At 33.0% G+C, this 15,545-nt stretch overlaps 1 protein-coding gene across 1 annotated transcript; it reads right to left on the bottom strand.

The window, feature by feature from the left end:
- Nucleotides 1-411: 411 nt before the first annotated feature.
- Nucleotides 412-13,897, bottom strand: LOC114285119 (uncharacterized). The gene is made up of 13 exons (XM_028228120.2): nucleotides 13,298-13,897; nucleotides 11,761-11,834; nucleotides 11,295-11,378; nucleotides 11,023-11,103; nucleotides 7,680-7,760; nucleotides 6,922-7,014; nucleotides 5,847-6,026; nucleotides 5,602-5,669; nucleotides 4,827-4,878; nucleotides 2,942-2,995; nucleotides 2,760-2,852; nucleotides 1,477-1,543; nucleotides 412-806 (listed from the first exon to the last, which is right to left on the bottom strand). Exons 1-13 carry the CDS (start codon nucleotides 13,437-13,439, stop codon nucleotides 715-717), a joined length of 1,161 nt encoding a protein of 386 aa, XP_028083921.1. The 5' UTR covers nucleotides 13,440-13,897; the 3' UTR covers nucleotides 412-714.
- Nucleotides 13,898-15,545: the final 1,648 nt, after the last annotated feature.

Below are 15,545 nucleotides of genomic sequence, written 5' to 3'. Positions count from 1 at the left end.
TAGTTCGAATAATTGAGATAAATCCTGTAATGAATCCATAGATGCCCAATAACACCTCCAGTTCAGTTGGCAAGAGAGAAGCCTTACCCTTTGGGACATGACTCACCATCATTTGATAATCTAATTCTAGAAATAACTGAAACTGACTCACTATCATTTGATAATCTAATTCTAGCAATAACTGAAACAGCAATACTGTTAACCCAAAAATATTATCCAAAAAATTACTTTACAAAAATAAATCAATGCTCTGCAATTATTGCGGATGTAACCCACATTCACTCACTTCAAATCTACGTACTTTCACTTTCGAAGTAAAACTAACGGAAGATAGCATTTTCGTTTCCCATGACACGCATGCAACATACTTGGAAGCATGAAAGACAAGACCAATAATAAACCAACCCCAACTTTTGAAGAATAAAACATCTACATTTCAAACAAATCTGGATAAACAATTTTAAGTTACAAATTGCTAAAAAAAACTGAGGCATAAAAAAGAAATTTGTCCAATTGAATACTAAAAATTGAAGCTCAAAATACTAAACTATCCAACTCACCAGTTACATCCTCACATGTTAATCAATCACCCTCCATTGAAAAACAAAACAAAAACAAAAACAAAAACAAAAATCCTGTGTTTCCACCTTATCGTAACAATTCAGCTCAAGCCAACCAAGATGTCGCATCAGTGAGTGCACAATGGTGAAAACATCAGCTGAATTTACCAATTTCCATTTTCTTCTTTAAAGCCTTCCGACCATGGTATACGAATGAATCTACAATTCCAGCCACTGTGAAGATACCTGCATAAAAAGATAAGGAGATTGCATATTTTACAGACTCTGTCAAAGACTCTAAAGCAACAGAAGGCATAAGCTATAGTGAGCGTAAGAAGATTATAAAATTCAAAAGAATAATTATATGTTGCAATTCATAAATCATAACAAGCAACTATTCAAATTTTTTCTAGTTTTCATAAAAATTAGCTGTAGAAATAGAAAACAATTACATGACAAAGCCACACACTTGAAAATTACAAAATCTTTTTGTTTGCTAAACAAGTTTTCTTTGTTTTTCTAAACATGAAAACACAACCATGCCAGTTTTTTTTTATTATTATTATTGTCATTTTTTTCCAAGTCCAACTGAGGTTTGCCCATATTTCAGAAACTTGGCTGCCTTTCAACCGAATTAATAAAAGAATTTTTTTAAAAAAATGTTTTTACTCAAATTGTAAATCCTAATTACCATATTACCAAAATTTTCTATCTGAATATTGACTAATTCAAGTTCAATCAATTAGTTCAAATTCAGCATCACATGAAAATTTGCAAATAATCGGCGAATTTTAAATGGCTTTGTGACCTTGGAGCAAGAAACTACCATTTCGTGGTCAATTAGCAATTGCACAAGCAGAGACAGAAGAAAGGAAAGGGTTACAGGAGAATTAATAAATTGGGTGGCTCTTGTTACCTCCAATTATTGCACAAAGATGTGTGAGAAAGTGTAAGAATGGTGTATGTGCCTCTGTGACAGTCACCTGCAACAAGCAAATGTAATTTGAGAAGTAAGGCAACCAATTTCTCGAGTTCATCACTATAACTTTGAATTTACCACTTTCAAACCATATGCATAGAGCTGTGGATTTTCTAGCAAATTTTTTTTAGTGTCATCACAAGTGTTCGTGTACTACATTGTATCAAGATCTATGTTACCTAAAACGTGGATTGTTTTGATACGGGAAACAAGAATGGGAACGTTGTACACCAAATGCCCTAAAATGTGGGTACGATAGAAGTAGACTTATATTTAGGGTTGGTTTGGAATGTTCTAAAAAAGTGCACTTTTTGACTTATTAGCTTATATGGGTTGGGTTTGGGTTGGGTTTGGGTTGCGTTTGATGTGATGCGTTAGAGAGATGATGTGATTTAAATAAGATGATGTGACTTAAATAGAATAGTAACTTTTTAACTTTTTGTATTATTTAGGTTATGCCAAACTTGACCTTATTATACTTACGAATTTAAGATACTTTTAAAATAATTTTCTTTTGACTATTAGGAATCTATATTAGGAATCTAATAAAATTTAGTTTTTCTTCTTCATGTAGTAAAACATTTATAAGTACTATGAGTCTATGACCCATTTTTTATGTAGTCTTATCAAAACTTACCTTACATTAGATTTTAATTTAATATATTTGATTTTTTCCTCCTAAGGAAACATTTAAGAAAATTTATTGGCACAAACTTTTGGGATCGTTTCAGATCACTAAATTAACTGTTTTGACATATCAAGATAAGATCTCCACTCAAAACTTTCCAAACCCCAAGAAGATGCTTTGGGTACACAAGATAAGAACTTTCTAAATATAGAAAAAATGATGGGTTAATTACACCAATATCCCTCAACTATTAACAAAGATCACCTTACTCCTCTCATTTATGTACCCACACATATTGACCCATTCAACTATAAATACCGTAAAACTGCCCCTCTTTAGAAGGTGGTCTGGAGGGAGTGAAAATGACATTTTTATGGTTGAAGAAGTCAAAATGTACACGTTCATAGATGTGGTTAAGTTGAAATTCGCTAATAATTGAAGGGATCTTCGTGTAATTAACCCTAAAATGATCCATTTGCAACCCCCAAGAAAGAAAATCAACATAAAAAACCTTCATTAATTAATGCTCGACTGGATGCAGAATCAAGACCTAGTTTCCACCAGTTTGTTCAAAATGGAGAAGGAAACGCACCTTAATAGGAGAAAGGTCATAAAAGAAGTAAACTCCATGAGGTGACTGAAAGCGACCAATTTCCGAACCCTTAAAATGCTCTGTCACAGAGAACTGTATATAATAACACCATGCATCTTAGAGCATCCAATGAAAAGAAAAAAACAATGAGAAAGTTCCATCTCCAATAAATGAAGAAATACCTGATTTGACTGAATAGTGCGGCCTCTAACATTAGTGTAAATTGTAGGGACCACCTGGAAGTAAACAAAAAATTCAACTATCATATTAGATTCTGATGTCACAAATTTGAAACACAGCATCTGTACCTTGGCAAACACTAGCAGAAAAGCAAGAAAGAAAACAAGGAAAAAGGCGTCTGGTGTGGTTCCATATATCGAATATGCTTCATCCCATCTAAGAAGCACGGACACGGGACACAATGATTTCAAAAAAATGGAGACACGGACACTGTGGGAACAAAACACTAAATTTATATAAACTTTTTATTTGCTATGTAAATTAATATTACATCCGCAAACAATCAAAATTAACAAAAACTAACACTAATTCAATATTGTTTAAAAAAAAATACACTCACACTATTAAGTTAACTCTTATGCTCTATGTCATGAATGATCTATCAATATTTTAAATCTAAACAAAATGTAATGGACATTAAGCATCAACCATCCATTAAAAGCATTAAAGAGCAGAAAAAACAAAACTACTTCGTGAGTCCCCGGCATGTCCAGTTGAAGAAATCTGATTATAATAGCATTGTACGTTCATCTTCTATAAGGATAAAGTAACAATTTCTTCAGATATTGTATAGCATAAAATCAATCTATACATTATTGGTCTCCAATTCAGATATTTTGAAAATTTTGGATATTTTATTGAAGTCACGCGAAAATGTTATTTACAGTCCAATGGATTCAAATTCAGACTCAGGCCTTGGTATACGTACTTCAGTTCAAATTGGAATATCATCAAATCTGTACTGATTTCAACATCTAAACAATCCCAGTGGACGGGTTAAAAAATACTAGCAGGGTGGAAAGGCACTTTCAATGGCAAGTCCATATAACCTACCAAAAAATGCCTCTCTCTCAATAGCAGTAAAGCTTTGAGCAGATTCAAAGAAATTTTGTATAAGATTCATCTAAGAAATTTATCTACCACTTATTTAAGTGGGAATTGTGTGCTCATCCTAGTCAAGGGGACTTGGGAATCCATTCACTGGTAGTAAGAAACACTATTGGCTTCATGGATAAGAGTAGTTCATTTGAGATTTAACCACCATAAAAGACTACTAACCTAGTGGAACTGCATCTTAGACCACACATATTCCAAGATGCCATATATGATCCAACTCTTTTTTCACTGTATGTAAGTATCTTCCTAGGGTTGCAAATGAGCCAATCCAAACGAAGCTTTAAGGTGTTGGCCTCGGACCAGCTAAGGTGAAGGTGTGTTTGGGCTCTGCTTGTGACTATATCACCAGCTCGCAAGCCAAGATTGGCTCAGCTAGATTAATTAAATGTTAGTTCACTGTTACATGTTGCATTTTAATTGTTACAGGTGCAAAAAAAATAACGGACAAAAGTTGGAGATGGCCAGACAAATGCAAACACGTGAGTCCAACTCTTGTATTTTGTATCTTTCAATGATCAAGGACAAAAGTTCAGAGATTTAAAAGGGTGGCAAGACAAATTGAAGACTGACCCTCTTTTTTCTTTTTCTTTTTCTTTTTTTTTTTTTTTGATAAATAATGAGAGATCCTCTTTTTACCTTTTGTGACATATATGTAGCAGCTTCAATTGTCAAATTTTGTTATAATACATCAAAATTTCTAACATTGTAAGCTAGGGCTTACAATTCATGTTAAAGGACAATGCACAACTCTTCGATCATGGACACCAAAATAAAATAAAATTCAATGATATTACATAGTAGCTTGTTTCAGCATTCATTCAGAAAGAAAATCAATTACATTATGAAGTTTTCTTAGCTTTCATCACTAACACACTAAACAAAGAAAAGAAAGGCAAGAAGGAAAATTTCTGAACTCCTGAGAATACTGACCTTGATAAAATACTGGTACATTCCATTTGGTGTTTCGTGAACCCATTGCACCCTGAATGAAAGCAAAAGGAAAAACATTATGCCACTAAAACAACAATATAAAAGGGACTCCCCTGAACTCAGACCTGCAAAATTCTAACAAAATTCAAGATTTAATTTAAATGAAGACCTTATTTCTCTCTCTGTGAAAACTTGATTGTAAAAGGAATGATTTTATTGCATAAGTAAAATTTGTGGAGAAACTATAAACAGGGAGAGTGGGAAGAATAAATTTGTTCTGACAGATGTGAAAAGTAGGCTGACCAAAATTGGTTATCAGGTACTATTTTTTTAATACTGTTATCATTTTTGGGTTCATTTCAAAAACATTAATGCCAAAATAAATTCAAGACTCAGATTTTGTGGGTACCTGGTACCAGCTCACTTTTTATCCCTCCATCATCAGACAACCTTCACATAGAAGCCAGCTATTGATGGTCATGACTATTCAAGACATCCTCCCTACTTGGTTGCACACTCGAGTTCTCCACTACACACTATGGATGTCATGAGTCATGACCATATCGACTCCATTGAAAGGTTATAAGACTAGGCATATGTCGTGAGTGTACAGTGTGCTATCTTATGTATTTCACCACCTTTTCTAGAAGCCTCTAGTCATGCATGAATTTTAGACATTACCGATAATGCAGTAACAGAAATTAAGCAAATGTATCACAGAAATGGTTCTGGGAGATATATATTTTTTAAAAATAAAAATAAAAATAAAAATTACCCGTCAAGGGGATTTACAACTCCTGGAAAATAGTCGCCAAAAGCTAATTTATTGATCTTGTGGCTTATCTGTATAAGCATCATCAAGTTAATAAAATGATCACATGAGGCCAAATAAAATAAACATAGAAAAAAAGAACAAAATGACCAATGCCTAAGGGGATGAGTGTAAGACAAGTATTTAAAAAATCACTTTACTTCTATCATTTTATCCCAAAGATCGTAGGTAGGAAGTCAGTATCTTACATTGTACATATCATTTTGAAAAGCCAGCAACTCATTCAGATGAACATTTGACTGATGAAAGCTCTTCCCAAGGGCAAAATGGAAGTTCCCAGCTACTTTATTAACTTCCAGTGATCCGTGAATGTTGCATCCTTCACCTTCTTCATCTTTAATCTTCTGGACGAAACCTTCTCTTTTGCACTGAATGTTCAGAGTCATATTTATCAGATATTTTATTTTATTTTTTTAATAAAATTGAGATGAAAAAGAAAAATGATAGTCATTTTCTCAAGGTTGGGATCTAATCAAAAACATAAAGCAACTATTCCTGGGTTCCTCTTCACAGCCTTAGAACAACACCTAATTAAACCCAAATCGTTCACAATCTTTTTCCCAATGTGTCCTTTAATTCCACCTCGTTATTGTAAATGTTATAATATAGTGTTGTCCTTAGACTTCCAAATGCTAATCTCTGAAAATCCTGCAATCACACACTTCACAAACGAAGACAAAACGAAAGCCACCACAAATTCACTTGCAAGTAGCCTTAGTGAAACTTTCCTAAACCTATCCTATATTTCTTACCTCTTTGTCTGATAGTTGTTTAGTTTCTCTCTCAAGAAAAAAAAACATTTCATGTCAAGAAAGGAGAGAGAGAGAGAGAGTAACAAGAAGGAAAACATGTGGCAATGTGAAATCCCAGGAGGATATCTTTATAAAAAAAAACACTTGCTAGCCTACAAATATTGGGAAGTGATTGAGACCCCCACCACCCCCCACACACACGTGGCGGGTGGTAATTGAAGGAGAAGGAAAAAAAAAAAAAAAAAAAAAGAAAAATTGGCCAATCAGAGAGAGGGGGTCAAAGCGGGTGCCTCCTTGCGGGGGTCCAACTCATTTTCCTACAAATATTTTTCATCACTAATAGTGAGAATAAAGAAATAGGGTGACTCGTCTGCACTCACACAAGACAATCAATGTTCAAATAAACCACCCGTGTGTGTTCAGCTATTTTAGATCCTAACTCAAAATGAATCAATATATCTAGTTCCACCAATAAGCATTCTAAAAATAAAGATATTGCACACTAGCCAACCTGGTCAATCAAATCTGGGTTTGTCATTCCCCAACCTTTCTTTCTATACGCTTCACGAACTTCTTCACATGAATTACAACAATCATCATCTGACTGCAAAAGAGAATGAAGAACCTGAGAAACAATTCCTGAAAGAAAATAATTAATGAAGTCACATGCAGAAAGTTCAAGACAAATTGAAACTATTCTTATAGAAACATGAATCAATAAATCAAATTATTTGAGAAAAAAGCCAAGAAGACAATAACAAGAGGATATATTCCCCAAGTCACTTCAGCGGAATGCATCTCTGCCCTCAAACTATTTTTACTGCACCACACTTATCACAAGGATTTGCACTAAAGAAATGCCACTCCTGGGAACTCTCTGCACATCAATTCAAGTGCCTCATGATGCAATCTTCCATACATCTGATTGGAGATTCAGTAATCTATATCGGAAGAAAGGGCAAGAAGAGGATGAAAACCCAAACTTATGGGTGCACCCTCACCTAATAAGATTCAATGAATTGTTCCAAGAAAAGCAATTCAACAAAAGATTCAATGAATCAGCAAAATGCTGAAAGAAGAGAAATTCTATAGCTACTCATTCAAATCTGATAAGATCCTACGAGTGGCCAGAGCAATGCACTCACTGTAAAAGCTCAAAAGGCATCTGCAGACATTTTTCCAATTGATTAGTTTGAAAGTACACATCGATATCGAAAAAGTATTTTTACAACAACTTTCAAGGCAGAGAAGGGAGATAGGCCAATGTACCATTTCTGCACCAAAACATGAACCACAGTATTTCTCATCCTTCTCAAGCCTCCCACCATGTCTCTGCAAAGGCTTCTCAATCTGCATTGGGTCAAAACAAGAGTTACAATATAAGGAACAGAAGAAGAGAAAAGAGGGAGAGACGGGTTCTAAACAAATAAGCATAGGGAAACAGAAAATTTGAAAATGGCTTCATTGTTAAAAGATAATACTTATTAATGACAGAAATAAAACACTCAAGCATCCAATGGTGGTGAAAGAAAATCTTTCCCCAAGGTAATGACTTTTGAGTAAAAAAAAAAATAGGTGCAAGCAAGGTTTCAAAAAGCGGTTGGGGTGGTGCAGTTGCGGTTGCGGTTGCGGGATATAAGGGCCGTAACATAATAGTTGCAATAACTGGAACTGTGATTTTTTTTTATTTTTTGCGCAATTTGAAGAAAGCTTACCGATACGCATATTTTCTTTTTCTAGAATCACATTTAGGCCCCGTTTGGGGACTTACTTTTTTAGCCAATTAGACAAAAAGTTACTAAATTAGCCAAAAAGCCAACAACCCATACAAAAAAGTCAAAGATTCTCTTTTCTCTCTACTTTTTGCACATCTTTTCGTAATTAGCCAAAAAGTCATCCCAAACATACAAGTTTTTTTTACCTACCTTTTTAGCCAAATAGCCAAAAAGTTACTAAATTAGCATGTTCCCAAACGAGGCCTTATTAGGGTTTAAAATAGATTTTGATCAATTTTTGTTAGTTTTTAAGTATGATCTAATATATTTCATATTTTCAAATCACTATAAAAGAAATTTTTTACATTTTATTTCAATAGTTAATGACTTTAAGAATAATTGATTTTAAATGTCTACAAATTATTTTTGACCAAAATACCTGAACTAATTGAATAAAAAATATTCACAATTATTAAATAAAATGATTATAAAAATGAAAATTGTGCCATAAACAAAAATTATTTTTGAGACATTTCTTTAGACAACATTTTACAGGTAACTAAATAAAATTATTTACAATTAAGTATTAAATGAAATGATTATAAAAATAAAAATTGTGTCATAAATAAAAAAATATTTTTGAGTTTTTAAAGACATTTTTTAGACAACACGTTATGCTAACAAAATAAAAAATATTTATAACTAAATATCAAATAAAATGATTATAAAAATAAATACAACTATTGTTTATATATTTTTTATTTTACATGTTAATGTAATGAAATAAAAAAAAAATTAAAATTATAAAAAAAATAAATTCATATAAGATTTTTTCTTTGGGTTTAAATCAATTGAGTATTTGTTCTTTTTTTGTAAGCTTTTATTTATTTATTTTTTTGGAAAGAAAATTATTTATAATATTATAAAAGGATGAAACGGACCGTTACGGCCATTACGTAACACCGAAACGGCTGTTAAACATGAATTTTCGTCACACCGTTATAGCGGCCGTAACAGGTGACGGTAACCACCACAACCATTCCGTAACGGCGTTACGTAACAATTACGGCCGCTTTTTAAAACCTTAGGTGCAAGAGATAATTATTGTGAAATGTCATTGAAGAGAATGACAGACTTTCCTCTAGCTTCAAATTGAAATGCCTTTCAATCTTACAAAAGAGGGGGGGGGGGGGGGGGGGGGAATCTAGAAATCATAAAAATTTTCCAGGTGCTACTTTCTGAGGAAAAGTTTTGTAACAGGTAAACAAAAGAATTAAGTATAGAAGTAAAACAACATAAAACACCAAAGATAAGTCAAATGGAATCATAATCATAGGGCAGGATCATAGGGCAGGCAAACAGTGAGACACACCCATCGAAAACCACCTCATCATAGCATTCTTTTGTACATTAATTATCACATGCCATGCCAACAATTAAACAATCAAACTAGCCTTACACCGTAAGAGTAAAGAGGCCAAAAACCAACCCCTTGCATCCCTCTCCCAAAGCATTTTTGTCTTTTGTTAACACTTTAGATTCTTCTGTTCTGTTCATAAGGTTTTAGTTGGGAATGATATTGATGATTCCAAAATAAAGGATGAGAAAGAGTCGGTCTCTTTTGAAGATGTGGCCATTGTCAGTGATTTGGAATTAGAAGTTCCTGGAAGCTCTAAGATAAGTGCATGGAATGGAGATGCTAGGTTCAGATTCCAGTAAGGGAGGTGGTAAGACATTAATAGGAAAGGTTGATGGGCTTATGACTAGTTTGGGGTCAATTGACGCCAATTATTTACGGTTTTTGGAGGCTAGAGTGATATGGGAGCCTTCCACTTTTAGGGCTTTTCAGGATTGGGAGGTGGAAGCTGCAGAGGATTTGTTGGAGCAGATGTACAGTGTGAATGTCAATAGGAGAGGATGTAATGAAATCAAATGGAATGGTAATGGCGGTAGATTCTCAGTTAAATCCTTTCATCTTCTCTTACGAGGTAGTACAAAGACCATGTTTTTCCTTGGAAACCTATTCAGAAGACTAGAGCTCCTACCAAGGTTGTTTGGACAACTATGTTAGATGTTATTGTTTGGGGTGTCCTAAATAAGTGTACTTTTTGTCTTTTTGGACTAAAAATTTAAGGAAGAAAATATGGATGTTTGGGTTAACTTTTTGACTTTTTATGGAAAAATGTGTATTAAAAAATTGTAAAAATTAATTTGTAGGGAAAAATTAGGATTGGGAGTTGTGCAGCCGTAATTGTTGACTTTTGGTGAATAGTGTTAACTTTTTAACTTTTTGAGTAACTTTTTGACTTTTTGACTTTTTTGCAATATGCCAAACTTGGCCTAACTGTAGATAATCTAGGCAGGAGAGATTTTTCTTGCCTACTTGGTGCAACATGTGCAAAAGGCCAAGGAGTCCGTTGAGCATCTCTTGCTTCATTGTGAGAGATGGCAAGGGACTTGTGTAGTTATGTTGTTTTGGAGCTTTGGTGTTTGGTGGGTGATGCCTCGGACTGTGCATGATCTCTTTAAGTGCTGGGACTTTGGTTGTTGACAGAAGAAAGTGAAGTAGGCTTAGAGAGTGCATTTGGGAAGTAGGCTGTTTTTAATGTTGGCGCATTTGGGAGAGAAAAAATAGAAGGTTCAGAAATGTACAGTTGCTGATGCATAGGCTGAAGTTGAATATTTTGAGAGCAATATCACTTAAACCCACTTAGAAGTCATGTAAACATCACAGTTAAGGACCAGTCCAGAATGCTGACTTGTATACTTCGCTTCGTATGATCATAACCAAAGATCATTTGAGAACATTATGTTACAAATGTAGGTCTCAACTCGTACAGGATATGTACACCACAGCTTCTGAAGAAATTTTAATTACAGAATCAAATTTCACTAACCTTTGGGGCACCAATTCCTTCCTGTCTAACTTCTATTACGTTGCCATGGGAATCTATTCTTTTCTTGAAAATATCATGTCTCTGCAAGTTAAAAGCATATGTACACAACCAATCAGTGAGAAGAAATGGGCATAATTGCTGTGGAAAATTATGTCAGAAGCTATACAAATGAAGCAAAGTAGTTAAAGCAACTATCACTCCACAAGCATTATAGGATACCATTGTGAAAACTGTAAATAAATTAACACAAAGCAACTTTGAACAGCACGTACTATATCAAGATGTTGCTCTCCACTAATATCCATGGCATCGAGACTGAGTATCGAACAAGGAATGGACGGAAAAGTAACATCAAACTGCAATTTCAAGGGAAAAGGGGATGTCAATTAATTATACAATACAAATGAGAAGCAATATCACAAGTTCTTTCTTTTTATAAATTTTTAAAAAAAAATTCAAAACTTTCTTTTTTAAATTAGACGTTTTTATTTATACAATAAAATATTCGTCCACCAGAAAACGTTCGAACTCTGTAACAACTGCAATAAAAATCTCCAATGGGTAGTACGACATTGAAAAAGGCATCTCACATAAAAAATAAAAAGCAAAAAGGTTAAACATGTTATAGATCACAAATGCATAAGTGGTGACTAGTGAGTATCAAAACAAATATCACTGATAATAATGAATGAGATAGGAGTTAATTGGCATTTCCAAAGAGAATATAATGATCTTTACATTGATATGTAGAGTTTCTCCCCTCGAAGTATCCACTACAAGCTTTGTTTCAGTAACAGTGTGGAGATATAACCCTGAAACCAGAACAAGGCATCAGTATAGATGAATAAGAACCTATAACTTCAACCGATCAAATCACTACAGTTCCTGAGATTAACATCTGTGAAAACATCACTTGTAACATGAAAATTTTGCTGATGCTTTAATAGAAAATCTTTAATAGTTGCATGATATGAACCGAATAGGAGAACAGGCAACTGCAGTAGCATGGGTTCAAGTAAAAAACAGAAAACAGAGGCAGCATCAATGCCGGGTTTCATCTTTCTGCCAACCAGGCATCTTTCATTCTTAGTTGGAGATTCATTCATACACTCATTGCAACCTGATTCCACTTGACACTTCTTTTGCTTCCTAAAAGTTCTGAAGCTCTTTCTAAAACAATATTGGTCGTTTATCTATACACTATAGTTATGATGATTAACATCTGTGAAAACATCACTTGTAACATGAAAATTTTGCTGATGCTTTGATAGAAAATCTTTAATAGTTGCATGATATGAACCGAATAGGAAGTACAGGCAACTGCAGTAGCATGGGCTCAAGTAAAAAACAGAAAACAGAGGCAGCATCAATGCCGGGTTTCATCTTTCTGCCAACCAGGCATCTTTCATTCTTAGTTGGAGATTCGTTCATACACCCATTTCAACCTGATTCCACTTGACACTTCTTTTGCTTCCTAAAAGTTCTGAAGCTCTTTCTGAAACAATATTGGTCGTTTATCTATACACTATAGTTATGATGATTGTACAGTACCATCATAACTACAATAGTTGGGTATCTTTACCACAACTACAATAGACACCAGTCGACGCTAGTACATTGACTTAGCTTGGTTTGTAAACAGAAATTTGTCATAGTCAAGCTTTGAATTGGCGAGATGGAACTTAGCTTGGTCATTGTATGATGCAGCTTAGTCAATGTGAGTTTCAAGTGAAGATCTTCAACTCATTAACTTGAATTCTAAAGAGAATTTTCATTGTAATTTTGGGTTTTAATGAAATCTTGGGGCTTAATTACTTCTTGTTAGGGTTTTGTTAGGCCTATAGAGTGGCCTATTCCTGAGAGAAGGGAATTAAAGTCTTGGAGAGGAAATAACCATCAAAATATTTGGAATAGCTTCACTCTCTGTATGTGTATGTGTCTGTGACAAAGTAAGATAAGAATTCCAATCAAAATATCAACCCTGTATATTCTTGATTCTAATCAATTGATGCCCCAGATTTGCAAGTTGAATTGCAATGAGCAAGTAGTCAACACAAACATAGTTAAACTTATACATGATTCTAATAGAGAAGTAGATGGTTGACAAACCCATGTGCATACATATATATATTGCTATGCTATGTTAAACCCACTAAAGAAAATTAAAAACCCAAAATTGTAATACAGAAATAAGCATAAATATCACACAAAAAGCCTAAAACAGAACCCTAGTTCAGCAGAAGAGAAAGAAGGTCTAGAGAGAGAGAGGACATACTAAGCTCGGAGAAGAAGAGCAAAAGGATAGCGATGGAGGAAACAACGGTGATAACGCCGCCGGAGAGAGTACGGCTGTAGAAATCCTCATTGATTTTAGGGTAAGCATCCAAGTTCCGAAGCTTTCCAAACACTCTATCCATACCCACAAGAATCGAAGCTGAACCCTTCAATTTCTTATACACTTTTCACTATATATAAACATTAAACAGTAAAGTATTCCCCTTTTCTTCCCCCTCACTGTCTCTATATATCTGATTCTCTCTCTAGAATCCTCTCTGTGGCTTCAAAGAACAAGGCCGGCGCAGAGTGATGAGCTGTGTTGTGTGAAGGAAACTTGGTTTTACAAGCACTTGTTGGATTGGATTTTAGTTTTTTGGGGTTTGATTTGGTTTGGATTGGATTTGGCAAGTTAGAGAAAACCAAAACAATGAGAAGAATGGTAAAGAAAAGGGTGTGGGGTCAGTCAACTCGTTCACACAAAGACAGTCATAAGAACGGAGGTTCCAACACTCGTTCTAAAGTCCAACATGGGGGCAGATCTTGGGGGGATGAAGGTCACCAAGATTTTTGCTAAATGTTATCAATTAGTTGTTCTAATTTTACTTTATTATTTTTTAATGTAATTATAAATTTATTTTTTTTTTATTTTAGTTTTTCAATTTGTTTTAGTTTCATGGAAAAATAACTAATCAGTGTTTAGTTGGGGAAAAAAAAACAAAATCAATTCATGGTAAAATTTACAAATTTTAGTTATTAAACTTATAAATTTTTCTATGAAAATGTAATTAATTTTGAAAATTTCCCCTGATTCGTAATTTTTCTTAATTTTATTGCAACTCTTGAACTTTTATATCTTATAATTTTAATAATTAAATCAATAGAGTGCAATCTATTTATATATATATATATATATATGTATATATTTTAGATGGAGGATTTTGTTAAATCTATTAACACATGGAAAATAAAATATAGTTAATTACAAGGGTTTATTGTTCGAAGCAATTTAAATAAGTATATTTTTTATTTTTTATTAAAAAATTACAATGTAATAGAAAGATGATATAATCCAAATAAGATAAAAAGATATGTTAAAATAGTATATGTGAAACAAGACTCCCTAACATAATTAATTAAAACCCCTAATCCTAATCGTAATCTATATATATATCTTCTATACTATATATTAAGCAAAAGGGAGTTTTTAACCCCAAACCTTGTGGGAGTTTCAATCTCCCAATCTAAATTTTATGTTTTTTTTATTTTTTTAAAAAAAAACCTTAGCATTTATTGATTTCTTATCGATTTCTCTCAACTCATAAGACTTTTTCACTTCTCTCATAATTACAACAGTATCCTTTTCAACTTCTCATATATATTATGGCCCTGTTTGATGGCGCTTTTTTTAAGTTAAAAGTTAATAATCATAAAACATAAGCTAAAAGCACCCGTTCTATAGCTTCCAAATAATCAGCTTATTTAAGTTATTTCTACCTAATAAGTTATAAGCAGAAACTACACCAAACAGTCTAGTACAGACTCCCAAAATTAAAATAAGTTATAATCAACTCCTAGAAGCTGTAATAAACAACCCCTATAGTTATTGATGAGATTGTTGAATTATTTTTATAAAAAATCTAAAAATATAATTTGAATATCTAAAACATAAATAAATATCTATATCTATCTGTTTATACTATATATTAAGTAAAAAGTGGTTTTTAACCCCAAGCCTTGTGGGAGTTCAAATCTCTCATTCTAAATTTTCTAATTTTTTGATTTTAAAAAAAAAACTTAGCATTTATTAACTTCTCTCAACCCCTAAGTCTTACACTTATAATAACACTTTAATGCATTAAGAACAAGTATAAAAAAAATTCTTTGAAATCTAACACATATGAATTCCTTGAAAAGTCCCAACACATATGATTATTACCCCTCATAATAACACTTTAATGCATTAAGAACAAGCATAAAAAAAATTTCTTGAAAAGTCCAACACATATGATTATTATCAAAATATTAAACTTTAATATAATATAATAAAAAAAAGAAGACATTTAATTCCTTGAAAAGTCTAACACATATGATTATTATCAAAATATTAAACTTTAATATAATATAAAAAAGGAAAAAAAAAAAGACATTTAAAAAATAAATAAAAAAAGGCATTTAAAAATCGCAATTCACATATATAGATAATTGTAAATATATTAAGAAAAATGGGGTTTCTAAACCCCAAGCCT

The sequence above is a fragment of the Camellia sinensis genome, chromosome 12 (genome assembly GCF_055761805.1).
Source record: "Camellia sinensis isolate YWXY chromosome 12, ASM5576180v1, whole genome shotgun sequence".
Lineage (NCBI taxonomy): Eukaryota > Viridiplantae > Streptophyta > Magnoliopsida > Ericales > Theaceae > Camellia > Camellia sinensis.
This window is presented reverse-complemented; position numbering and strand designations above follow the sequence as displayed.